The sequence below is a fragment of the Sorex araneus genome, chromosome X (genome assembly GCF_027595985.1).
Source record: "Sorex araneus isolate mSorAra2 chromosome X, mSorAra2.pri, whole genome shotgun sequence".
NCBI classification, from domain to species: domain Eukaryota; kingdom Metazoa; phylum Chordata; class Mammalia; order Eulipotyphla; family Soricidae; genus Sorex; species Sorex araneus.
Genome location: NC_073313.1, coordinates 61808061 through 61834925, shown reverse-complemented (window position 1 = coordinate 61834925; position 26865 = coordinate 61808061). Strand labels below are relative to the sequence as shown.

General features: G+C 52.1%; 1 protein-coding gene across 2 annotated transcripts in view; it reads left to right on the top strand.

Annotated features, from left to right (window-relative positions):
* The window catches only part of MAMLD1 (mastermind like domain containing 1), a 101469-nt gene that overhangs the window by 58865 nt on the left and 15739 nt on the right, over positions 1 to 26865 (top strand). For both annotated transcript variants that reach the window (XM_055121881.1, XM_055121880.1), the window contains 2 exons: positions 4496 to 4654; positions 17599 to 19269. In XM_055121881.1, coding sequence (XP_054977856.1) covers positions 4559 to 4654; positions 17599 to 19269 — 1767 coding nt within the window. In that variant the 5' untranslated portion in view covers positions 4496 to 4558. The remainder of the gene's footprint in view (positions 1 to 4495; positions 4655 to 17598; positions 19270 to 26865) is intronic.

Genomic DNA, 26865 nt, shown 5'->3' with positions numbered 1-26865 from the left:
TGAAGTTTAGTATATTTTCCAGTTTTTTACATAATTTCACCATCTCTTGATATCCATTGTTAATTCTTTTTACTGTTTGGCTTTAATTTAGCTTTTTTCTTGGTTGTTTATGTGGAAATTTTGATGATCAATTTTAGATTTTTTTCACTTCTATTACAAGCATTTAATGCTATAAGTTTTCCTTTCAGTATAGCTTTACCAGTGTTCTAGATATTTTTATATAGTTAATTTTAACTTAGTCTTAAGTGTTTTTAAAATTTCTATTGAGGCCTCCTGCTCTACCATTTAAGTGTGTTGCATACTTTTCAAGTGTTTGGAGATTTCTCTGTTGCCTTTCTATCATTGTCTCCTAAGTTGAGTCCATAAAAGAGAAAATAGAATATAGTATTCAGTTATTTAAAAATATTTATATATTGTTTTATAGCTCAGATTATGTCTTTCTTGGAAATTTTCCTTGGGGATTGATCTTTTAAAGAAGCTAAATTTGGTGTCTGAAGACACAGTAAAAGGGTTAAGGTCCATGTCTTGCATGTAGTTAACCCTAGTTAGAACCCTTGCATCCCTGACCACCCCTGGGTGCAGTCCTTGAGGTCCTGAGCACTGCCAGGTAATGCCAGAATACCCTGGTTCCAAGCAGCACTTGCTGCTCAGGCTCTTGAACCATCATCCAGTTCATCAATAATCACTGGAAGAGATTCCCAGACCTCCTGAGCATTGAGTATAAGCTCCAATATTTAAATTTTACCTGGTTTTAGTGGAATGGTCTATAAATATGTATTTGGTCCTGATTGTTAGTGTTGTTGACTTCTTTTATACCTTACACATTTTCTGTTTTGTTGTTTCATGAATTATTGAAGTCTTCATGGTAAATGTCATTTTTTCCTAAGGCTTTTTGAAGTTATTTTAATTTTCATTTCAGACATCCTGTAACTCTGTTCTTGTACATGCACATTTGATAATTGCAGTCATCTTGGTGGATTGACTTTTATCATTTTTGATGTCTCTCTCTGATCTAAATTTTATTTTATTTATTTGTTCTAAATTTGAGTGTAATACTGCTAGAGTCATCCCAAGACTTTTTAAAAATTGATGTTTATATGAAATTTCTTCTCCACCCTTTTATCTTTTAAACTCGCCACATCATTACATCTGAAGTGAGCATCTTGCAAGCAACATGTAGTTGAGTCATGAACAATCTCATGTATTAATATTCATCATTTCAATGGTATATTGAAAACATTTTTACTAAATATAAATGCTGATAAGCTAGAGCTTATTATGTCAATTTACTTTTACTTTCTGTTTGTTCTCTGTTTTTGTTCTTATACTTTTTCCTGATGTCTTATGTGTTAGGATGTTTTAGAATATTATTCAATAACTCATGCATGGAATTTTGAGCAGATTTTCCTGTGTGCTATTTTAGTTATTGCTCTAGGTAATGCCTATGTATACATAACATATAATCATCCTGTGCTGTCAACATTTTAACAGTTTGAAGTATAGAAGAAACAGCATTCCTCTTTTCACTCACTTGTCTTTCACGTGTAATATCAATTGTTAAAACTTTCCTCCTCATGTCTTTAGAGCCACAGTATGCAATGTTAATCATTGGTGCTCCAACCATCAAACAAAATTCAGACAATTTGAGCAAAGCAAAAAGAGATCTATTATATTTATCCAGTTATGCTCTTAAGGCAGGAGGGTGGGTTTTGGGCTACACCCAGAAATTATCAGGAGCTACTCTTGGCTCTGTGTTCAGAGGTGATTCCTGGTTCTGTTCAGGGGACCATTTGAGATGTTGGGGATCAAAGCAGGCTTGGCTTCATACAAGGCAAGTGCCTTACCCACTGTACTATCTGTCTGGTCCCCTCACGTTTTTTCTCTTTCCATTGTTCTTTGTTCCTTAATGGTGTTTGCGATTATTTTCTTTATCATTTTATTTCTGCTTAAAGAAGTCTTTTTGGCAGATTCTTTGATTTTTTTTCCATATCTGGAATGACTCTCACTGGGATATACCCAGTAATTCTGGATTCTGGATTAGTGGATATTTTATTCTGACACTTGTAAATGATTGTGCTACCTTCTGGCTTCCATAATTTCTGATTAAATTTTAAAAAGTCATTGTCATTCAAAAAATCCCCTCTATAGGTAAGTTGTCATTTCTTTTTCCTTGCTTTTTAGACTTTATTTAGTAGGGTTTCTTTGTTTTAGACTGTTAGGGATTTACTTAGATTCCTGAATTTTAGATTAATGCCTCTTGCCATATTTAGGGAAGTTTTCAGCCATTATTTCTTTCCATGTATTTTCTGCCCTATTTGATCTCTGTTTCTGGGATTCTAATAACATAAACTTAGGTCATTTGTTACATTTCCATATGAATCTATAATGCTTTTCATTTTTTCCCAGTTTATTTTCCCATTTATTTTCCCAGTTCAGATTGGGTAACTGCTATTCTATTTTTTTCTCTCTTCCCTCCGTTATCATCTTACTTGCTCCCATCCATTAAATTTCTTTTTATTTCAGTGATTTGATTTTTAGTTCTAGAATTTCCACTTGGTTTTCCTTTGTGTATTCTGTTTCTTTGCTGAGGCTTATCATTTTCTTTTGTTCCACGCTTGATTATAATTGTTGATTGAAACACTTTAATTGTTATGTTTTTAAAAATTGTCCAATGTTCTAATGTCCATGTAGTCTCAGTGCCAGCATCTGTGGATTTTCTTTTTCATACATGAGATTTCCTGATTCTAGGTATGAAGAGATTTTTTCCATTGAAATCTGGGTACTCCCAAGTATTATAGTAACAGTTTTTTTGTTTCTTTTGGTTTGTTTTATTTTTATTTGGGTTTATTTTGGTGTTGGGGCTACACCCAGCGATGCTCAATGTTTCCTCCTGGCTCTGGACTCAATAATTAGTCGTAACAGGGCTCGGAGGACCACATCTGATGCCAGGGATCAAACCTGGGTCATCTGAGTGCAAGGCAAGTGCCTTAACTGCTGTATGATCCAGCCCCATAGTACTGGCTTTTATTTAAAATTCCTGTTGTAGCTGACTTTCTCTGACAATACTGTGGCCAGGAAAGTGGAAGGCACTATCATATTTCCACCTGTGGCTGTGGCAGCTGGGTTCCCCACTTGGCCTCCTCTGAAACCAGGGAGTCTGGACTCTGGAGTCTTATTGTACCAGCTCCCCACTGGGTTTCCATTGATGTAACCTAATCTGGCATGGGTGGGAACACTTGGTCTAGCTGACCACCCCTGACACAGCTCAGGGTGGGATGCAGCCTCATTCCTGCTGTGCAGGGATCGGTCCTCACTGCCCTCTGACACCACCCTAGTGGGAAGAAGCAGAGACAAGCCAAAACGGCCAGGTGGAGGTGGAGTCTATGCTGGCCTGCACCTTTCCTGATGGGATAGAGTGGAACCACGACTTTTCTGTCACACTCAGCTGAATTAGAGGAGCTGTAGTATAAAATTTGTCTCTCTTGATAAGCTGCAAATTTCTGGATCCTTAGACCAAAGGCTTTGGTTGGGAACTTTTGGCCCGTGCCCATTGGCATTAGGGCTACCAGCTTCTTCAGTTTTATGTCTGAGGCCCATAAGGCAAAAAGAGCACCCAGGCAACTTCATTCAAGGAATGAACACCCACCAGTTCATTCCTTGAGATTTAGGATCCCTCTCTCTCTACCTTCCTTCCCTCTTTCAGTGTCTTATGTAAGTTTTATAACTAATGTTCAGAGGTTTAAGTTGTTCTTTGGGGAAAGGGGGCAAGTACTCTTCTTATTCCAAGAGATATGAATGTGAACACTCACAGCCTGATTTTCTATTGCTGAAGGTTGTACGGGGTGGGTTGGGGGGTGTGGAGAGCTCCCCTCGTGTATGAAGAGCTTCACAGAGCCTTCGCTATGTGTCCAAGCCATGAAAAAAACAAGGCTTATGGGTGTGCACGGGGTGCAAATATCGCAAATCACAGGCTGCTTGCTTTTATAAGCCACTCTACTCGCATTTCATGAGCTCCTTCCAACATCCATTGCTTCGTTGCATTGTCTCTCAGGCTTTGAACTGCTAGCTTATTTGGCTAGGGGCGGCCATGTGCATAGCCATCATTTGGCTCCAGTAGCACTGAAGGGGTAGAAGCTCTCTCCTGATTCAACGAAATGGACTGGCATGGAAGGCCAGAGAGTTTCCTAGGTCTGCCACATGAAAACAATGTCAGACCTAGGACCCACAGTCCCAGCCTTGGAGCCCAATGACATGCCAAGGCAGTCATGTCAGGTTGTTTCTGCACCCATCTGAACCCAGGCCTGGCTTCGAACCAGCCAGCTGCCTCCCAGCCATGTCCCAGCCCCCTGGGATGAGAATAAGGTGGTGGTGGGGAGACAGAAAAAGAAATGTGCAGACCCAACCCAAACCTGTCCTCAGAGTGAAAGTCTGTAATTCATGGGATTGATGGTCTGGTCTTCGAATCTGAAGACAGTGTACTTTTTGTCTCCCTAAGCCCTGTGTCTAGGTCGTTTGGGAAACGCCTTGGAGAGTCAAGAATAAAATTGCAGGTCAAACAATGGATGACTGGAAAAATCGGCTTGTAATCAAGAACATGCTTCCCAATTACTCCATGGTGGGAAATCATCAGGAACACAGAAAGCTCCAGGAATCGGTCAGACAATGGGCAATGGGGGGAGGGGGGATTGAATGCTCTTCATCTGAAACTTGAATGTAAGGTGTATTATTGACATGTGCTGTGAAAAACTTCATGGTGGGGGACCAACCCAGAGTGTCAGGAATTGCCACTGGACCTGGGAAACGTCTAGGAGATGAGCAGTCCAGGCTCGTGTGAGTCTCTGGGAGAACAGGAAGTATGGTTCCAGGCTCCACCTGCGTTCCCAGTCCAGTCATCTCCCCTGCTTCCAACTAGAAAGAGGGATGAAAAGGCCTACCCCTCCCTCCGCCCTGCAGAAACCAAGAAGGTGGGAATGACAGGCACTAGATGTATTACAGTAGCTTCCTCGCGCCACTGAGAACCGGAAGCCAGGGAGGAGGCTCTGAAAGAGATCCCCATTCAATTCTCTGTCGAGCGGGCGGGGGAGGGGGTGCTTTTGAGAAATCCTTTCAGAAGTGTGTGCTTCCCCCAGCCACCTCGAACACAGCATTTGTGTGTCCCAAGCGATAGTTCCTGAAGCCAGGATGGGCCGTGAGAGTCACCGGTCAGTAGAATGTGACAGTGAAAACCTGTACCATAGCCAGTCGAGCCAGATGAGCTCAGTTAGTAGCAGTCCCAGCAAACACAATGGCTGTTATCTCAGTGTATTAGGCCCGCAGAGGAGTGGCCTGCTTAATCTCTGAAATTAATAGAGCAGAGAGGAAATGGCTCTTCTAGAGCCGTGGTCCGCTTCCTTCCTGTACAGAGAGCTGGGACTCTGGGCTCTGCAGAAATGTCATTGCACATAACTGAGGGCCCGGCCTCTCTGATCCCGAGGGCAACCTGCTTTCACTTGATGCGAGGATTCTGATAGGGGCACAGGTCTGCAAGGACTGTTGTCATATTTCTCCCTCCCCCTCCTTCCTGATCACCAGCCGTGTGTCTGAATGTGTTATGGAGTCGTGAGGATGAACGTTGAACACCCAAAACGTCCCAGTTCCCAGAGATGGCAAGGATGGGGTTAGACTTGCCAGCAGCCTGCCCTCAAGTTTCTGACACTGGGCTTTGTCTAGGAGACTATCTCGAGGCTCCATTCTAGTTGCCTTTTTGATTGATTGCTTCCCTTTCATCATTAGGAATGAAGACCTTGCAGGCAGCTCTCTTTGCAATGCCTCCAAGGGTTACATTAGGTCTCGGCTTTCTCTCCTCCTTTACATCCTTGCGGAAGCATTTCCTGGAAGACTCGGTGACTGGGTGATTGAAGTTGTAGGGTCCTCCTCACCTTTCCTCACTCACCAGCGTTCTTTCCTGAAGTGTGACCAATGAGTCATCACATGGGTCTGAGTCAGTGTAGACTGGTGCCACTCTGGCCCTCACAAGAGAGGTCTCCACTGCCCGGGCCATTTTCAGCCTTGGCTTCTCTCTACAGATTTGGAGCCATTTGTGAGCCCTGCCAAAAATTCCAGTCATGCACCACTTTAGATTCATGCCTTGGACTTGATCAAAATCAGCCCTTCTCTCTCTTAAAGGGTACACCTTGTTCTCTGTCCTTGGCTCTGTGAGTGCCCTGCTTCCCAAACAGCAAGCTTCCCTGAACACTAGGGTACCCCGTACCGTAATTGATGGAGTCCTCCCACCCTGCAAAGAGGCCTTGGGCTTTGCTCTCTTGGCATCGCAGCTCCCCCTCTGGCACAGTGGGGGCAACCCCCTTTGCCAACACTCTAGTTCCAGGAGATTCTGGAAGCTGGAAGCAGCTCTCTGGAGCCCCCGCTCACCCGCATCCTGCCTGCCGCCTTGCAGTGGGGGTATTTTCAGAGTTTTAGCTTTCCTAGTTTCCTCATCCTTTCCCCAGTCCACCGACCCAAAACATCCTGTCAAGCTGCTGTCCCTACACCTGGTGTCGTCTCAGTCCCAAATGAGAATGCTCTAAGAGACCCCTGGGGCTCCCCTGGAGCACTGTAAGCCCCTTGCAAGGAAGTGGCATCAGATGTCATCATTGTAGGGCTCAGCCTTCCCTAAGGACAAAGGTCTATCAAGAGGAATAACGGCACTGGAGGGATAATACAGTGGGTGGGGCACTTGGCACCTGCCTTTCCTGAGACTGATCTAGGTCCTATCCCCAACACCATATAGTGTCGCCCAACCCCTGGCAGGAGTGAGCCCTGAGCTCTGGGATCGGCCCCCAGACAACAGTACAGTGAGTAGTAATGGCTGCTCATCATGGAGCACTGACTCGGTACCAGGCCCTTTGCTAATTGTCATTTCCTCGGGACCCTAGGGGAGGGGGCAGGATTAGCTCCTGACCCCTAGGGGTCACCCCATGAAATGGAGACTCAGAGAGAGCAAAAGACCTGACCAGAGACACAGAGCTAAGTGGTGCAGCGCTGCCCCCTCTGGGTGCTCCTCCTTCTGCCCTCTAGCTGCCTGAGGGCGCAAGTGCCTTACCCAGTGGTTCCTGCGCTCAGCAATGAGTCCCTACTGCCCCTGCCTCCCTCCACCGCTACTCTTTTTATTTTGTACTTTGGACCTCTGTGCCTGGAGGAAGGCATCGGGTCTCTGCACATATTCCTGGACAGGAGGTGGGCCTGACCTTTGACATGAAGCTCCCTCCGTGTTCCCCATCCTCACTGGTGGGTGGGTTGATTCCTGGTGTGAGAATCTCACGATGGGCATCTCGCAGAGCCTGGATGGAATTGGCGTTCGGTGTGCTTGGCCCCTGTCCTTGGTCCCAGCCCAGATCCTACCAGGAGCCGCAGAGTTCTGAGACTGTGGGGGTTTCAGACATGCAGGGGAGCACTCGGGACCAGAGCTCTTCAGGCTGCATGGCCCAGTTTCCTTCCAAGCTCTGCGGAGGAGGAAGCTGGTGGTTGTGAGTCCCCTTGAGTGCAGCAAGTGGAGAACTGGATCTGAGGGGCCCAGTCAGGGTGGTCCTGAGTATAATAGGCTCTGTGCCCATATTTACCTCACCTACAGGTCCCAGGTTCACTCCAGAGAATGAGATGTGACCCCAGAGTTGTCACTAATTTGGTGAGACCTGGAGGTCAGAGGATGTGAGTGTCATCCCACAGGACCTGTCTCTCTGCTTGGCTTCCTGCCACGTTCCTGAGGGCCCTCCTGGTACCTTGTGCTAGACACCCCGGGTTACCCCACTTCACCATCGAGCAGCACATTCGCCCCCATGTCTGGCCCGCTCTGCAGCCAGAAGAACAAAGGAGGGGGTCTCGCGAGAGGTCCTTTGTAGCCATGAGCTCGTCCGCTTCCGCCCTCTGACCAGTGAACAGCCTAGACTAAGGAGGGCTCGGGCTTTCCCGGAGTTGCAGTCTGTGAGTTGGACATCGAGAGCTCAAACCCAAGCCTGCCCTCCTGAGTGCCATCGGGGGCCCAGCTTAGGAATTCTCACAGCTTTCCACCCTGGAAGCTCAAGGGGCAGTGCTCAGAACTGGGTTCCAGATTACCCGCAGGCTATGTCAGAGCTGACCCATTGACAGAGAAGAGGGGCTCCTGAGAACATTCCGCTCAGCATCACCCCCAGCCTAGCCTGTGAGTCAGGCCGGGGCAGCCCCAGGCTCTGGGCTGAGCTGTCTTGGCAAACTGTTGGGGGGTGAAGGAGGTGGCAAGGTGCAAGACCACTGGGAGCCTCCCGCTTCAGGCCTGCCCAGGAGAGGGGGCCCTGTGCAGAACCCCGGGGACCGACTTCCCAGGCAGGCAGCTGGGCCCGACACTCACTGAGACCTTTCCCACCGGGAAACGGCCGTGCGTGCTCCTCGTGGTGCCGGGAGGGCAGTGACCCCAGGGCGCAGGGAATATCCCAGCCACCAAGGGCCCTTTTTGGAATGCCTAGCGTCCGGCAGGAGCTCTGAGGTTTCCTCCCTGAGAAGGGCCAGGGGACGCGCGTGTCCTTGGAGCTACACGGGGCCCCTGGAGGTGGGGGGCTCAGCGCCAACAGCCTCCCCGCTTCCCCGTGAGCGGGATTGATGGGAAGGCTGTGCGCATTCTGGGTCAGGGCCTGCAGTGCGTCTGTGCCTTTCTATTTTGGGGATCCTCCCCATGGAGCACACAGCTGTTCTCTCCCTCCTTCTCCTGCAGTCAGGGCGCTTTCCCGTGACAGCCACCCCGTGCGGCAGGCCGCCAGGCAGAGGCCCTTCTTCAGCAGGCCCTCCTTGTCGCCGGCCCAGCGGGCTTCAACTCCGGGGCCTCTCTGGGGGAGTGGGGGGGCTGTTCTAGCCAACCTATGCCCTGAGACCCACAGGTGCAAGTGAAGTGGAGTTTCTTTGGCACTTGGTTTCTGCTGGCATCTGGGAGCTTGGCACTGAGCCGCCGAGAGCTCATGCCAGCCTGCCCGCCTACCCTCCTGCCTGGCCCTGCCCCAGGCTCCTCGGGACCCAGGGACGAGGCGTCTGGATGAGAGGCCACACAGTTGGAGCCGGGCTTGGGGTGGCAGGAGAGCTTGGGACGTTCATGCACAGCTGACCCCGCACCCCCACTTCAGGCCGCTTGCACCCGGGGGGGGGGAGGCAGCCTTGTGACTCCCCCAGACTCAGACCTGCCACCAGGCTCCAGAGATGAGGAACAGGCCACCTGACCACCCGGCTGGCTACCCTGTAACAGCACTGGGTAACGCTGCTCACACACCCTAGTCCTGCTGGCTTGGCTCACTTCCTGCCTGTTCCGAGAACTATAGCTCCCTCTCCATCAGGCTGGCGCGTCTCTCTTTTTTGAACTCCTTCTCGGACTGAGGGGTCTGTGCTGGAGCTACCTGGAAGGCCCAGTTTTGTACAGTTCGAACCTTCACCTTCCTTTCTGCTATGGCTAGGAGTTCAGGGCCAGCCTCTCCCGGCCTTCTTTTCTAGAAGTTTCTGCGATCGAATGGACGGCTTCAAAGATCTAAATGGAGAGTAGCTCACACTGCTAGCTGTCCAATTCTGTTAGCCAGAAGACAGCTAAGGAACTTCAAAATGACTTGCCCTTTCCTGTAGTTAAATCTGACATGAAATTACTTCTTTGGCAGCATTTTAGCAAACAATAAAATCTCCCTTATTTTCGCCGGCAATGCAACTTTAATTTTCTAGGTGAGAAAGGATAATTATGCACAACTGCAAGGAGACAGATTTGAGGGTTCTGTTAATGACGCATTCAGTGTGAGCCTTCTGATGCTGCCAGGGTCAGTGGCCTTTCTTAAGAAGGGCACGAGCAGAAGGAAGGTTGCTATGGCACCACCTCCTGTCAGCACTACCTCCAGCGTGCCACCACCGTCACCTCCACCATGTCCATCCACTTCTACTACCTCCACCATTACTGTTTCCACCTCCATACTGCCACTCCTGCCCCAGTAGCAACCCCACCTGCCCCCGCCCTCACCACCACCTCCACATCTCTCTCATCACCCATCTAACCACTTCCTCCATCACCTGCACCGTCACTTAGCACTTTCAACTCCACCTCCTGTTACCCCTTCCACCTGTACTTCCTCACTCTCACCACCTCTACACCATCTCACCTCCATCAATCACTGCCGCTCCTACCACCGCCACACGCCGACCACCATCACATCCATCAGCTACACCCACGTTGATTCCCCCGCCTCTGCCACCACTGTCATCACTACCACTACAGGCGCAGGGTAGATGACACAGAGCACAATGCAGTCGCAGACACTTTCCGCACAGAGAGAGTGCGATCAATATGTGCGGATCATCGTCGTTTGAATATGTAGTCCTGTCGTGTTGCGGTATGCTCCGGGGATCCGGAGCATTGGCATATGCTGGCGATCAATATTAAATTAGGATTCATGACAGGAACCTTCGCGACTACACACCTTAGGAGCAGTGCTGTTTCAATGACGGATCTCTCCCCTCACAAAGCGATATGCTGAGACTTTCCTCTTGAAGGCACATTCTCATCCCACTTTTTTCTGGGGGAGCTTCCAGAAGTTACCCTTGCACACAGCTGTGCAGGAGTGCAGCCAATGAGTCAAGGCTCATCTGCCTCGGAAGGCAAAAACTGCTGAATCACCAAATTCGAGGCTATCTTCAGACCACCAGGAAAGACTTGCTGAGCCGAGAGAAGAATATTCAGCCTGCACCATGCCAGGCCCCGGACTAGCTTTACATCATGGGGCTCATGAACACGACAGAACGGAGGCCTAGAGTAGCCATCACCTTGTCCACACTCCAGAAGTACCTGCTACAACAGAGAGGGACCCGATTTTCTTTGTCAACATGGGGAGAGTCTGGGACTGTCCCGCTACTCCATATCCCACCTACTAGTTCTCCGGCGACAGGGTCCAGCCAGCCTCTCAGCTGCTGGCTGTATTGGTCCGTCTGCAGACAGTTCCATTTTAGAGCTGGAAGTTGGCTCTCAGCAGCTGAAAGATGCTGATTCAGTGCGCATGTGACCTCTAGAAGGCCCTGGACAGACCAGGTGCCTCTGACTCTTGGCTTCCTGCTGCAGGGCAGTCTCTGGCCTGCTCTCAAGCCCAGGCCAAGCCACGGGCCCTTGGTGGGGAGACAGGCAGATGCAGCATCCCCTTGGCCTAAGCTTTAAGACTCATTATTCTCGGAACGTCTCTAGACCTGCTAGCTAACCCTGGGCCTTGAAGCTTCCATTCTCTGTTGTAAAGAGCCCCCCCCCCCCAGTTGGAGAAGTATAGGTCCCCACAAAGCACAGCTTGTGCGTATGACTGCAGCAGAGACAGTATATAGCTATGAGGAGCTATTTCTCTTCTGTCCGTTTCAGCTCATCACGCTGGTTATGAGTGGGGAAGTTATGCATAACATGGAGACAGTTATGCATCCAGGAAGGCAGGACCGTGTCGTGCCCTCAACCCACAGTGCTGTAAGGAGCACTATTGGCTCCTGTCCTCACCTGAGCAGGCTAAAGTCTGTAGGAAGGGGAGCCACTGGCTCTCCACACTGCATGGGATTTCCACATAGCTCACTCTGCCCTCATAGCAGACGCCCCAACACTCGATTCTTCACAGCTCATGGATTAACTGGGGCTCCTGGTTGCCCCCAGCATATGTTGGCCAGAAGCTGCGTCTCCAAAATGCACTAACAGCCCTTCTCAAACCTCAATTTACCCATCAGGCCCTCTCGCTGACTCTCCAGCCCCGCTGGGTGTCTGGCAGAACTCCTGACGCGTGTTTTCCGTGGGCAGTGTCACCCCACAGATGAAGAGAAAGCTGAGGGGAACCTCTGAGTTCTTCCACTCTCTGAAGCACTCCTGAAAGGGGTGTTCTCTTAGGATTCCCTTGGTGGGCTGTACAAAGATGGATTCCTCTGAATCATGGAACAGTGTCACAGATGACCGAGTCCAGGATATGTTACTTGAGGGCCAACACTAAGGAGCGAGGGTGGAAAATCCCTGAGCTTACCACGGTGATTGGCATGCTCCTTGAAAGAGAGAGAGGGGTGTTTAAGTAATTTCTTCTTAAAAAGCCAGGGCCCACCTGTGTGTGCCCCCGCTACCACCAGTGGGTTTGTGTGAAGACTGCCTGCAGGGTCAATGATGGCCCCACCCTGGTCTCCCTGTGGGACAGAGCCCCGCCTGTCCCAAGGGACCCCTGGGCAGAATCAGCCTGAGCTCAGTCATCCCGGCACCCATGCACTTTCCAGAGGGGTAGACTGAGGCCCAATGCTCGCCCCCACCGGGAAACCCAGGCCTGTAGATTCCAACCTTGACTGTGTCCCTGCCTTAATTAGCCCCTTCCCCTTTCTCAGTGCCATTCAAAATCCCTTAGGCTCATTCTGGGGAAGGAGGTGAAGATAGTCTGCCTGAATCACACACACACACAGGTTCTCTGTACAGGGACAATGCCCCCCTTCCTTAAGCAATCCCCACTTAACCTTCCAGGCTGGCCTGGGCTATTCCACATGGCCCTTTTACCCGCTGCACTCCTGGGCGTCCACGGAGACCCGACCCATGACAGCGCCTGGGACTGTGTTTAGAGCAGACCCGGCTCTGGGTCTCCCCAACCTGTCCCTCAGGGCCTGGCAGCCTTCTTCCAGGGTGGCATGCTCTGATTCCACTCAGAGGATGGGACCCTGGGGACTCTGGGTGCCTGAAAGCCACACACTCCCGGAGGTGCAGGGCTGTTTTTCGAGCAGCCAGCTCTTCCAAGTGCTGCCTCTACACTCCACAAAGAGAAGGGAGCTTGAGAAAATTGCACGCCCTTCCCCCAGCTTTGGGTGCAGCTGCTTACAACCAGCCACCAGTCGGAAGGGAAGGCAGGGGGTCGCGGGCAGTGTGATGGAACTCAGGATACTGGCTTGTGGCAAGCAGCTGACGGGGGCATTTGAAATGCCACCTCTCTTCCTGAGAACCAGGCAACTCTGCCGGCTGCTGGCACAGGGCTGTCGGGGCCAAGTGGGTGGCCTCTGTCCTTTCCTGCCAGTGCCCCAATCCTGGTGGCCATGGCCTTGTTTGTTAAAGAGCCAGCAGGCAGCTTGGCGACCCAGGGCTTAACACAGGGTGTCAGTAAAGAGTGTGTTCCCAGCTGGGCACCATCCCCAAAGGCCCTGAGGCTCACGGGGCAGACCAAAAGCCCATTGTACAGAAAGTGTCACTGAGGGCCAAAGAGAGGCCAGTGACTTGCCCCCAGTCACACACTGCATAGAGGAGAGAGAAGGGAGCTGAAAGGCTTAGGGTCACTCCTCCAGCGCTGGCCTCCTGCTCCGTCATCAGCTGCTGCTTGAGCAAATAGCGGCACCAAGACTTTGCCTGTCATAGGACGAGGTTCTTGCTGCTCAGTGGCTGGGAGCAGAGATTCCTGAGACAGACTCCTGGAAGTCACTTGGCTTTGAGGGTTCCCTGACCTTCCCACCTCTTCTGGCATGCCCGCCGCAGAGACACGTACCCTGCTCTGCTGGCAAGACTGAAAACCCTGTACGGACTTGTCAAAGATCGCTTCAGTCAACGGGCAACTGTCGTGAGAAAGGGACAAGCCGAGGACCGTGCGGCCAGCCAAGCATGGCCTTCCTCCTCCCTACAGCCCAGCTCTTCCTTCTTTCTCCCTTTGTCCTGAAAACCTGCTCTCTTAAACCTAGGGATGCTCACTTTACTCGGAGTCTTCTTCCCCGCCCTCCCATCTTCTCACTGCTCTCTGCCGAGCCAGTTTACAGAGGAACCCCATCATCACAGAGGCCTGCAGTCCAATCTGCATGCTGTTGTAAATGCCGAGGGAAGTTTACCGGGACGGGTCTCCCCGTAAGAGACGAAGAGGCCAGGAAGCAAACTGGCATCCAGGAGACTGAAGCAGCCATGAGCCTTTGCTACCTGCTTCCCAGTCCCTTCCAGGGCCCTCTGGAGGGACAATGACATCTCCGAACCCGCCCCTCCCGGACACCTGCAGCCTCCGACACTCCCCACAACAGGATCTGAGCCCATTTTTCTGGTCTTTTGTGGGTGTTAAAGCTTCCAGCTGGGCTGTCCAAAATGCAGCCAAACTCCTGTGAGGCGAGTTTTCTGTGCCTGCACCATTGCTGAGATCCTCCGGATTCCTGCTTTACGAACCTGAATGGAACTCACAAGCTCTTGATCTTTTCAAGAAATCTCTGCCTTTTGTGCCATGCCGGACTGAAAATGTCGAAAAGGAAGAATGGCTGTATGTCAATGCCCAGACAGACGCAGGAAGAATGTGGACTTCAGAGCTGAACTTGGCCCCCATCAGAAGGGTTGCCTTTGTTTTCTCGTTATTTAGGGGGTGGGGAAGCCATCACATGCTCCCAGATGCATTTTCATGAATGTTTAGAAGGTCGTGGGGATCACATTGCTGCCTTTGTCTGCCCAATTATGAAATGGGGCTCTACAGGCATTGGTGAATAGAGCGAAATTCACTTCTTTCTAAAAGATGCCTGGTGACTAGCCTCCTCCCCCACCAAAGGCCACTGCTAAGGATTCAGGGAGCTGGGACACCTGGGGTCTAAGTGTCCTGGTTATTCCCTAACTGTGGGACTATAGACAAGTCAGACTCAGTTATGTTTTCTGGAAGAAGAGAAAAGGGCTGGAACAATAAAACAGCAAGTAAGGCACTTGCCTTACACGCAGCTGACCTGGTTTCTATTCCCGCAACCTCATATTGTCCTCTGAGCCCACTAGAAGTGATCCTTGAGCACAGAGCCAAGAGTAAACCCTGAGCACTGACAGGTGTGGCCCACACAACAATAACCAAAACAGAAAGAAATGAAAGAAGATTGATGTAGACTATAGAAACCACGCCAGCTTCTACTATTCACCCACTGTTTATATTTTTTAAAATAGAAGAAAGAAGTGGCGCAGTGGGTGAGTCAGATTGGGAGCGAGAGCTGGCCTAAGAGCTGCCTGTCACTGAGCCATAGGCTAGAGAATGGCCTGTGCGTGGAGTGGCACTGTTACTTCAGAAAGTTCTGGAGACTAGGTGAGGGGCCTGACATTCCCAGTGGCATGTCAACAGGGTGTTCTGCCAGTTATCCCCCAAATTGTGCAGAGTGACCTCATCAATAGCAAGTACTGGCCATGGGAAGCAAAGAAGGTACTAGAATGGCCCTGGGCAGCGGGAAAGCACAGCCAGTCTCAGTTGGAATGCAATGAAGGGGCCCTTTAGAGGCGGACGCTTGAGGCTGTCTGAGGGAAGCTGGCACCATCCAATTCCCAACCTGAAGCTGTGCGGCTATGAAACCCCTTGAGGCCGGGCTCAACTCCCTCCTACAGAAGCACCCCCAAGCATCAGCAACTCAGCCTGCCTCCTGCAACAGGGGTCCCAAGTTAGGTCCAACTGCAATGGACATTCCGCAGCACACCACATGGCATCCAGGAGCCTGCTTGGTTATGGAAGAGCCAGTGGTGTGCTCTCACTGGAATGGAGTGGGCATATTAGCATGTATGCAGTTGGCCAGCGGGGAAGTCAGCACAAGCTACAGATGGGCACAGGGCACCCCTGGAGCTCTTTAGTGAACTCCGCATTACCTGTCAGGTACCCCATTACACTCCCCTTCCCGGCATTCCTGCCCCCCCCCCGCCCATTGGTGCCTTCCTGCTGACCTCATGAATATCATCCTGGGCTGCATGTGGCCATCCCTGCCTGGGGCAGGGAGCCTATGGCATCTCTGCCCCTACAGGCATGTTACTCCTCCTTCTCATCCACTTCTCTATACATACTGGATTTCTTTTAAGTTTTTCGGGGTATGTAGTGCAAGATCGCACTGGTTTGGGCAAAAGTGGCTCATTTGCTAGCTGACACAGAGTTGATGGAACTGCAGGAAGCCACAGAAGAAAACTCCCAGTCTCCTCATCCTCATTTGTCCCGATTCCTTCACCTGCTGTGGCCTGAGAGCAACGAGAAACAGAAGTCAACCAGTGGTTGGGCACGGCAGGGAGGGTGCAGACGGCTGAGTGGTCGTGACAAGGCTGCTGTGTGCCTTGGCAAGCACTGACTCTGCCCCAGGCCTCTGGGTACCCATCTTTAGTATCACAAGGTTAGGATCCATGATCCCGTTAGACCCAACCCACGTTGTCTATTGCCTGCTGTGAGTCCCAGGGGTCCCAGGGGACCACAGACCGGGCCCCACAGCTTCAGCTCCCAGTGGTCTAGCTGTGCACAGCAGAACAGGGACCTCGAATGTACAATACCTGGACTCCATACCCGCATTCCCGGACCCCTTCCAGAAAGGGCTTTCTTACACGAAAATGCGGCCAGAGAAATGTCTCTAGTGGACTGTTGGCATAGAGGACACTCCCCACCCCTCTCTCCCTGTCCTTTTTTTTCTTTTTGAGTCACACCCGACGATTCACAGGAGTTACTCCTGGCTCATGCACTCAGGAATTACTCCTGATCGTGCTCGTGCTCGGGGGTCGATATGGGATGTTGGGAATCAAACCCGGCTCGGCAAGGCAAACGCCCTACCCGCTGTGCTGTCGCTCCAGGCCCACTCTTCCTGTCCTTAAGGCGCCGATTGCCACACAGTGTCCCCACCCCACCCTATGTCTCCAGTCCTTGAAGGCCTTAGGCCTTGGTGTGTGACTGCCTCTGAGCACCGTGTGAAGCCCAGGGAGCGTAGGAAGCCCGGCATGACTAAGAGCCCTGCTTTGATCCCGGAGGCGGGCTCTGTTAGCTGGTGGTCAGCTCCCCCACGTTGCAGGCTGTGCCCTTTTCCCGTTGTTTTCTATCTTTCAGCCCGAGGATGCATCTGCAGAGAGGAATTTCTCCTTCTTTAGGGAGCTTTCACCTGGGGAGGGGGGTGGGGCAGTGGATTACAAATCATTCCCATGAAAAATAAACAAGAAAAAAGGGAACTACCAGCCATCCCTAAGAGAGGACTACTCTGAGAGAGAGAGAGAGAGAGAATTGATTGGAGAGAGAATTAATTGAGTCACTGCTCCACGTTGTGTTCCCGCCCTCAACTCTGCAGCTTCAACAGCTGCCCCAGACTCCATATCCTCCTCTGCTGATTTCCTTAAAGGCTTGGATATGGTCCATGGTCTCAACTGCAGCCTGATGCATGGAAGCAAGACAGAGAGGCCATCAGACACAACTGTCTATGATACACTTGTCTTTCTTTCGAGATCACATGGTGACTCTTGTCACTCTTGTTCTTTACAAATCACACGCTCCATAGACGGGAATCACCACCCTGCTCTGCCTCTGGTTAGTTCTGCAATACTGCCGGTCTCTGACCAAAGGGTTCCTTCGTGGCTTCCTCAGTTTCCTCTAAATGGGCATAGAACCTCCTATCCGTGACTTTCTGGCATATAGAGTATACAGACAGCGTAATGACTCCTTTGAGATATAACAAGAGAGTTTAAATGAAACACAGCAACAAAGAAACAAGCATTAGCAGTGCCCAAAATAGGCTGTATTGTATAGTTTTGACAACTAGAAGTCTTTCAACTGAGAAATCTGTTTTATCTTGTAAGTTTCATGTTCATTAGCTATAATGCGTCTTTATACCAATCTCTCTCCCTCTCCCCCCACACCTCTCCACCCACAGGGAGCCACTAAGAGGAGACAGGAAGAAGAGAGCTACCAATATCCAGGCATGGCTGAAGGGGGTTACCCTAGTAAAAGCAAGAGGCCTTGCCTTGAAGATGTCACTCTCTCGATGGGAGTGCCCCGGGCCCATGCCAGCGCAGCATGTACCGAGCTGCAGCCTCCTCCCATGCCCATGAATCCCAGCTCCGTAGCCATGGGAGTCACTGGCCATTCTCTGATGCTGGAAAATAATCCCATGAATGGTGGCAATGTCATGGGAACCCCGTACGCAGTGGTGCAGCCCACAGACATGAGCCTGAAGGGGGCGCCCCACCTTGTTCCTTACTGCGACAAAAGTAACAACAACAGCAGCAACATGCAGGCCGCTGTGGACCAAGAGCTTCAGGAGCTGCTGGATGAACTGACCAAGATTCAAGAACCGGGATCGGCTGAGCTCGATCTGGAGAAGATCCTTGGAAACAAGCCGGAGGAGCCGCTGCTCTTGGATCATCCGCAGGCGAGCCTGGCAGCCCCGTCCAAGCCCACCGTTCAGATGCCACACCTGGAGAGCCTGGGGCCCAGCAAAGAGTTTCCTCCGAGTTGCAGCCAGGTGCCTGGCATAGCACTGCCAATGCCATCCTCTTCCGCAGGGGTCAGCTATGGACTGCCCCCCACCAGTAAACAGATGATGTCTCCTACCACTTCTGGCATGCAGGTCAAGAATCCGGCACAGGCGAGGCCCCCGGTGGCCATGCCTCAGATCCCGGTGCCGCAGTGGCATCACGCCCACCAGTTGAAGGTGCTGGCAGCCAGCAAGCAGGGCTCGGCCACAAAGCAGCAGCAGACACCGGCCCCCACCTGGTCCGGTCTGCCTGCCCCGGGGGTCTCACCCCCCTACCGCCCCGTGCCATCACCTCACCCACCGCCAGCCTTCAGCTCGCAGAGCCTCCTGGTGTCGTGCATGTCATCAGGCACCATGCAGGCCTCCTCCAGCGCCTTGCTCCCTAGCATGCCCTATGTGCCGAGCCCGGCAATCAGCCAGCAGCAGTCGCAGTTCACCCAGCAGAGCTCCATCCTCGCGCACCTGGTGTCATCCACCATCAAGCACCCTCAAGGCCACATGCTGACCGCGCTGCCCACCAGCACCCCGGGCCCATCGCCGCCCTATCGCCCGGAGAAGCTGGCCAGCCCCGGCTTGCCGCAACAGTCCTTCACCCCTCAGTGCTCGCTGGTCCGGAGCCTGCCAACCAGCAGCAATGCGCTGGGGCAGCAGCAGCAGCAGCAGCAGCAGCAGCAGATGGCCAATGCCATGTTCAAGCCCATGAGCACCAACGCATCCAAAGCCCCCTTCAACATGCTCATGCCGCAGGCCATGGCCAGCGGCAGCCACGGCGTCCCCGAGCCTCTGTCGTTTGGCAACACCAAACCACTATCACATTTCATGTCGGAGCCGGGCCCCTCCAAGATGCCACCCATGCCAGCGCCATCACGCCATGCCAGCCTGCTCCACTACCTGCAGCAGCCGCCGTCCATGCCGTCCTCGGCCACTGCCTCGTCCACCGCCACGGCCACGCTGCAGCTGCAGCAGCACGACCCCTCGACGTTCCTGCTGCAGCAGGTGATGCAGCAGCCACAGCGCTACCAGCAGCGTGCCCTGGGCTCCGAGGCGCTGCCCACTCTGCCAAGACAGGTAAGGACACCCCCGTGCCACTGGCCGGTCGTCCTCCCATGGGGCAAGCAAAGAGGTGGTTCACACTAGTCATGCCCAGCTCTGGCCTTCCTTTCCAGAAAAGCCGACTTCCGCCCTGTGCAGTGAGAATGCTGCAGCGGGCCAGTGGTATGTTGCCTGTTGCGGGTGCAGGGGCTAAACTCCCCTGAGTGGGGGATGGCATCCGCCAGGCACTCCAGGGAAGGAAGCAGGGACCCCAGACCCCAAGCTCCTGAGGTGCCAGGTAGTGTGTCCCCACCTCAGCCCCACTCCTCACTGGCAGGACCGGTCACAACACGTAGGGGGTAAGTCCATGGCCCTGAGGCATTTCAATCTGTGCCATGCGGATCGAGGCCCGTGGAGTGTTCTGGAAATGTGCTGGTAGATTTCTGCTGAGCAGCATCAGTGCCGCTCATCCCCGGGCACTGCCGAAGCACAGCCTCCAATGACGTTGTCCTGTTCGGTGTCGCCATGTTGGTGCACAGGCACTGTGGCCGGGCCCCTCCCAGCAGTGCTTTGTGAGGAGCGATGCTTCCTACTGCCAGCTTACAGGCTGAGAAACTGAGGCTCAGAGTTGAGATGTTGCACAGAGTCACACACTGGGCAAAGGGCAGCTGCGCAGCCACTGGGCCTTCCCTGATGCAGGTTCTCACCCTCCTGCCTGGTACCTCGCCAGGCTGGTTCCTACTTTCTGGGGCTTGGGGCTTTTCTCGCCGTCTGGTGTGTGTCCATGTAAACCACCTTCCATGTGGCCTCCAAGAGGCCCACCTCTCTCACACTGCTGGCAGGACCCTGGCAGGCAGGCAGATGGAGGCTTCCCCCAGTTGCTGACCCCGTGTCCTCTTCAGAGCAGATCTGATGACCTAGCACTAAGTGTCACCTGTGATAGGACTGGGTGGCTCGGCGTGGGGGTTGCCCTTTAGAGCCGTCTTCCTTCTCACCGCGGCTCCTCATGTGTTGGGAAAACTAAGAAGCACTCCTGCAGCCTGGACACACATGGAGACAACATCGAGCATAGGGGTACCCCAGGCCTTGTCAGGGCACCAGCCCAGAAGGGCCAACTTGAGTGCAGGTATAAGAGAGACCAAGCTTGGGATCACTTGGGTCAAGTCTCCTGTCTGACCCTTTTCCAACTGGCTAGGGTTCTGCCCACTCCAGACCCCGGGGTCCTTGTGTGTATGATGGGGAGTCTGGGGGATAGGATGAATCACGGTCACAATGCTGAGACCTGGCCCATGGTATCCCCACTGATGTCCAGAAAGTCCCTTAGCTGACACAGCTGTGACCTAAGTAAATGGACCTAGGCGGCCTCTGCATCTACTTCCTCTCCATCTCCCGAGGCCAGAAGATGATCTGGAGCAGAGGGACCTGGAGTGTTCCCTGGGCAGGGGCTGTGCCTGGGTTCCCTGGGTCCGGGAGCTGAGGGAGGCCAGTACACAGGATGATGAGTCCCGAGGAGCTGAACAGCAGCCCGGAGGGAGGCGAGTGTGGACCACCGTGTCCCTGCCCGTGTACCCAGAAGCCAGTGAAACCAGGATAGGTGGGAGGTGGGAAGAGATGAGGGATTCAGGTGAGTCCTGTCCACCAATAATCCGTTGCCTTGAGCTCTCTATAGCTTGTCACCAGCTCAGGTTCCCTGTATCTTCTGTAGCCACACCGAGAACCCGAGAGGAACCAGTGGGGGAACAGCGAGGCCCAGAGCAGTGTCAGTGGTGAAAGAACTGGTTAGGCTCTGTCCTTGTCACTGGGGAAGGGAGGCAGTGTAATGTGTCTGTGTTTCAGGTTTGGGAGGTTTGCTCAAATAGGGTTGAGATGGATGCCAAAGCACGCAATGTGGTTCCTTAAGGAGCGCCTACCCCCTTTCCATTCCACCCTCCTCCCCTCAAAGCCTCTGCAAAGCACCTTGGCAGAAACCCAAGACTCCTTTACGATTGGATTTCCAAGGTGGACCTACCTGCTGAGCAGAGCAGAACTTTTCCGTGACTGTGACTGCCAGGTTCATTAGCACAGCCAAATCAAATATGCGCATGCGTGCCAGGCACTGCTCCACACCCCTCCACCACCCCCTGCCACAAGGCACACCAGCAGGATAAACTCAGAGGCATAGGCCAAGGAAACCTTCTTGTCAAAGGCAGTGGCATGGGCTCCATTTGCTCTGCCTACTTCTGCCAGGGCACCTTCTTCTGCTCTCAGCATTGTCCATTAGCCTTTAAATCAAGTGATGGAGATCTTGCTGAAACACTCCCCTTCTCCAGCCCCAGTAAGGCAGTCTGTGACCTTGGCTTTCACTGGCTTTCCTTGATTCTGTTGTACCAGGGTTAAGGAGAGGCCAGGGTTAAGGAGAGAAGCCCACTGCCCTAAGTTCTAAGAAATGTTTCTTTCGTGCACATCTTTTGCAGAGTCTGGTGGGAAGGCTTGTATGTGAAATGAGGCTGGCTGAATGCAAGCACAGAGCTTGGAGGAACCTCTGAGGGTGCTCAGGAAGGATGGGGGCAGCCTGGTCTCAGAGCCGGGCTTGCCCCACACGTGTCTTGGCCACTAGACTCAAGAATATTTTCCCAAATGAGTATTTTAATGTTGTCTTGGCACCCGATTGCACATTCAGGCCGCATTTTTTCTTCCTTTCTAAACTGCCATTTTGTTTGGAAGAAAACTTTTTTTTAAAGCTACTCTGAGAACAAATATAATTCCACCCAGCATAAAGACCTTTTGAAAGTTTGGGCTCACTCTCTGAGAGTTAACTAAGTTTTATTTCAACTGCTCTGTATTGCCAGGAACTTCAGACAGAATTTGGGAAATGCACACTCAGAATGGGGCGCTAATGTTACCAAGAATTTAGTTTATTTTTTGGTTGATAATCATTACTGATCTCCCACGTCCTGGCTCAGCTTCTTTTTTTTTTCTAAGAGCAGAACTTTAGGAGTCATTTGTCTGATGTTAATCTTTGAAGCAAGCATCCCCTATTCGGCGACGCCCCACTAAACAGTGCCCCCAAAACATTCCCTCAGAAGAAAGACCTGTGCTGGAAATGATTTTAGTCTCCTAGTAACTGACTTCAGAAAGCTTTGTGTTGTTTTTAGCAGTGACATTTGGAGAGGAGAACAGGGTGCTCCAAATGAGACTTTGGGGGGCTTGAAAACAGTGTGTAGGGGGCCCTGGGGCCTCTGCCATGCTACTTAGCCAATAAAGCTGGACTGTTCAATGCTCAGTTCGAATAATGTGGTGCTGCTTGGCCCACAAGTATCGGGATCACGGGGCCACCAGAAGTGCTTGAAGATATTTTTAAAAATCAAAAGCAAGCATTGGGCTGGGAGAGAGCTCAAAGGGAGGAAGCATGAACTCTGCATCCCTGGCCCGCACAGTCCCCCCGACACCGCATCAGGAGTAGCCCCGAGGCCTTGCTGGGTGTGCCCCCCATCAACACAAAGATTAACAAAAAGGGTCAAAATAATGCCGTCATTAGTTCAGCTTAGTGGAAGGCATCTGGCTTCCGTTTTCTGAGAGTGCCAAAGCAGTAATGATGGTGTGTTCCTTTCCACGGTGCCACCTCGGGAATCTCCATGGACCATGTGTGTGAGACCCACAAAGAGAGGAGGCCCTCTTGAGACATGCTGCGGGTTCTAAAGTCAGAGGCGGAGCCACAGGTGCCACTTGCAGTAAAATGCCAGCCAAAGAGGAGGGTCTCAGCTGCAGGCCAAGACACTGACCCAAGGTGGCTAGCACCCACTATGGCCCTCGGGGCCCCAACCAGCACAGCACCCCAAGGCCGGGGGTGGGGCGGAGGCAGACTTGGGAAAGCAAAGAACACTGGAGTTGGCATGTTCTGGCACCTCATGAAGTTGAAGGGACAGTGCCGCAGTGAGTTGGCATTTGCCTAAGGGGCAAGCGAAACGTGGTAATTTTCCCTTGATCTGACCCATTTGGCCCCCACTGGCCAGTCCTGTCTCATAGGGTCACGTTGTTGGTAGAGAGGGCCCTGCCTATTTGGTGCTCCCCTTCAAAACACTGAGGCGGGGGCCAGGGGTATGGCTTAGGTGGTCGAGCACCATGCCTGCCCTGAACCCCAGCACCAGGCAGCACTCGCCGTCAGCACCACCAGAAGCAGCCCCGGGGTTCCCCTGAGCACCACCAGTGTGGTCCATATGTGCAAAGCAAAGCTCTACTGAGGCCCAAGAGACCCCTCCAGACTTAGGTCCACTCAGACCCTCCTGAACACCTCGAAGCTCCCGGGGAGTGTTCTAGCAGAGGCTTGCCCGCCGCTGTTGCCCCCGTGGGGTACCGGCTGGTAGGCCCGGGTGGGATACGGGGGAAGCACATCCTCTTGTCTTCCAAATTTTGTTCCCTCTCCCAGTTAATCAGCTTGCATGTTAGATCAGCAAAAGTCAGGCTGGACTCAGCATGCCAGGGCCAGCTGCCGGGACCAAGGCAGGCCTACCCGTGTCCTGGAAGTGCTGTGAGAAATGACTCCAAATAGAGCTGTGCTGAGGGGTGCTTTGGATTGCAAACCCGGCACACATGCTGTGTGCCTGTCCCCTGAAGCATGTTGCCAAGTTTGAGGAAGAGGCGCATAGGAGTGGGGGACCCCGGCTTTTTGGCAGGCCGCAGTTTGGGTGGCACAGGAGGAGGATTTGCGAGAACCAGCTGATTCTCTTGGTCCAGGGTCTGAAAGGGGGCTGTTTGTTTGTGATCCCAAATAATGACCGTTGATTTGCAAGAGCCAGAGTTCGGGAAAATATTGGAGCCACACCCCGTCCCAGGGGAAGGAATGGGGACAAGCCCATGATCCTTTCCCGCAATTGGGCAAACCCTCCTAAAGTCGAGCTCTGGAATTTGGGGGAGAAACAGCGACTCACACGAGGTTTTCTAACTTCAAGCCAAAATCTGGACACCCATTAGGAAGGTTCTTTTTTTCATCTCAGAAAAGAACAAGTGTTGGAGAGGATGCAGAGAAATCAGAAACCGCGTGTGCTTTCGGTAGGAATGTGAAATGGCGCAGCTGCTGTGGAAAACAGTGTAGAGGCATCGTAACGAGGCATCGAATTCCCGTGTGCTCCCACATCCACTCCTAAGAATAGACTCGGAAGCAGGGTCTTGAACAGCCCTCTGGCCACCCGTGATCATAACAGCTCTCTCCAAAATAGCCAACAGGTGAAAACATCCCAAATGCCCAGCAACTGGAGAAGGGATCAACAAAATGGGATCTGTCCATCTAATGGACAATTACTTAGCCTTCAAAAGGAAGGTCTTGGTGCCAGGGACGTAGCTCCATGGTAGATCAGTGCCTTGCATGTCACTTCCCAGCACTGCACACAGTTTTAATGCAAGGAATCCTTGGCACATATTAGCACAGATGATTCTTGCAGAGTCTGTGTTCAGTGTTACCAGTGTGACACACACAGACGTGTGGGGCCATTGATGCCACTACTTTGAGGGGGACCTTAGAATAGCCCAGTTCGTTGAGACAGGGAGTGGAAGAGAGAGTGTCTGGGACTTGAGAGCAAGGAGGGGCAATCTGGAGGTGCTAAGCCCAGGTGAAGTTGGGGGCGATGCACAAGGGGCAGAAGGAGACACCAGCAGGAGGCTCTGTGAATGTGTTAACGGCACAGGACTGGGCTGATGAAGGGCAAGATCCAGAGATTCGGTAAGAAAAGAGGAGATAGAAAGTGGGCAGTTAAGGCTCATACTGTGTTTCCGCCAGGGACCCACAGCAGGGAAAGGTAGCCATGGGCATGGACATCTGGGCTGTCAGGGTTCCAACAAGCAGCCATGTGGGACGGGATCCACGGACATGGCCAGTGCTTAGAAATCACCTTCCTGGCTAGTTTCCCTTCCAGGCACTTAGGAGAGATGCCCGCTTGGGCAAATGTGGGCGGGAAGGGCGGCCATTGTCTGTGCTCCTGAAGGTGGGGAAGAGTCCCCTGCTACCGGGAAACCAACCTGCAGCCCTGCAGCAGGATGCTGGGTCGCCACTCGCTGGCTCCTTCAGCTGTTTGGAGACAGGGCCTGGCCGAATGACTGGCCGTCTGTGTGGGGTTCCCGATGGCGACTCCGGCAGGCCTTGCCACTGTCATGCCAAGCCGGAAGTGAGAGCCCCTGAGTAGGTGCCCTAACGTCTTGGAGAAGTCTTGCTACCCAGCTGGACTCCCAGTCCACCCTGCAGTGCCTTCCGGTTCTGCCTTGGGGATCACTTTGGAATCCGAGTCTGTGAATCTTGCCCTCTCCACCCCCAACACACACGCGCACGTGCGCACATAAACACACACACACACACACACACACACAGTGGTGGGCTCTGCAGGCATAGGGAAGGTCTGGCTCTGTCAATGGGAAGCTGGATGACAGCAGACAGACGAGCAGGAGCCCACACATGAATCGCATCTTCTAGCCTTTACAGGATTAAGCTCTTGAGACTATTTTGAGGATTTTAGAGCAAATATTAATAGCAATGCACAGCCTACAAGGCCTTTGAGACCAAGGAACGCCTTGCCTCTGCATGGACATGTATGGGCCACTGCTCCCACCCCAGCCAAGGTGCATTTTTGAGGTGCAGTCGGGCTTTTGCTCTCCTGTAGCCCACAGCACATGCTCATCAGCCCCCCACAAAGCACCAGGCCTGCCACTGTGCAGCTTCTTCCCCTAGCCTGGTCACAGCTACAGCCCCTGTGTCAGTCCACACTGGTAGTTCCCTAGGGATGATGGCGGTGGGGTTCCTGCTGTTGAGGGCTTAGACATCCAGACATTCATGCAGTCTCCAGAGGAATGATTCCTTGCCCAGATTCAGTGAGCAGTTTTTTTTTTGGGGGGGGGATGTTATTAGGCAGAAATTTGTTCTTCTGGGAAAACTACCAATGTAATAGCTTTTGTGTTTTCAGTTCAAGGTTTTCTTTTGAGCTGGGGTCACGTGCAATTTTAAGAAATAATATAGAGCTCTTCGTATGGTATGTACCCTCTCCCCAGTTTCTTCCATAACTATAGTGTCATTGCACACCAGCGATTGCCCTGATATGAGTACCATTGGCAGCTTAAGTTCTAAGAACATTTGGTTGTCTTTGAGGAAGCTTCAAACCACTGATTTCAAACCTTTTTTATCTTTAATAGTAGGTGTTGTATTGACTTGTATTACTTTTGTGGAAGTGTTCCTTGTTGGGGAAGGGTGTTTGGATTTCATTGCTCTATTAGTTAGCTGCTTTTATTTCCTTTATTGCCTTTTCCTTTGCAACTATCTTCTTTGGCATACTGGGGATGTCAGGGGCTGGAGCGATAGCTCCACAGGTAGGGTGCCTGCCTTGCACACGACCGACCCAGGTTCGATTCCCAGCATCCCACATGGTCCCCTGAGCACCGCCAGGGGTAATTGCTGAGTGCAGAGCCAGGAGGAACCTCTGTGCATCGTCGGGTGAGAACCAAAAAGGAAAAAAAAAAGAATAGGGATGTCATCAGGAGAGTGCTTCTTGACTCCCCCAATCCCCTACAAAAAGGGCCCTCAGCTCCCCTTCTTGCTCTTTTGCCTGTTGGCACTCAAGAGGGATACAGATCAAAGGAGCAAAGTGGGGGTGCAAAGGCCCGCGGTTATGTCCT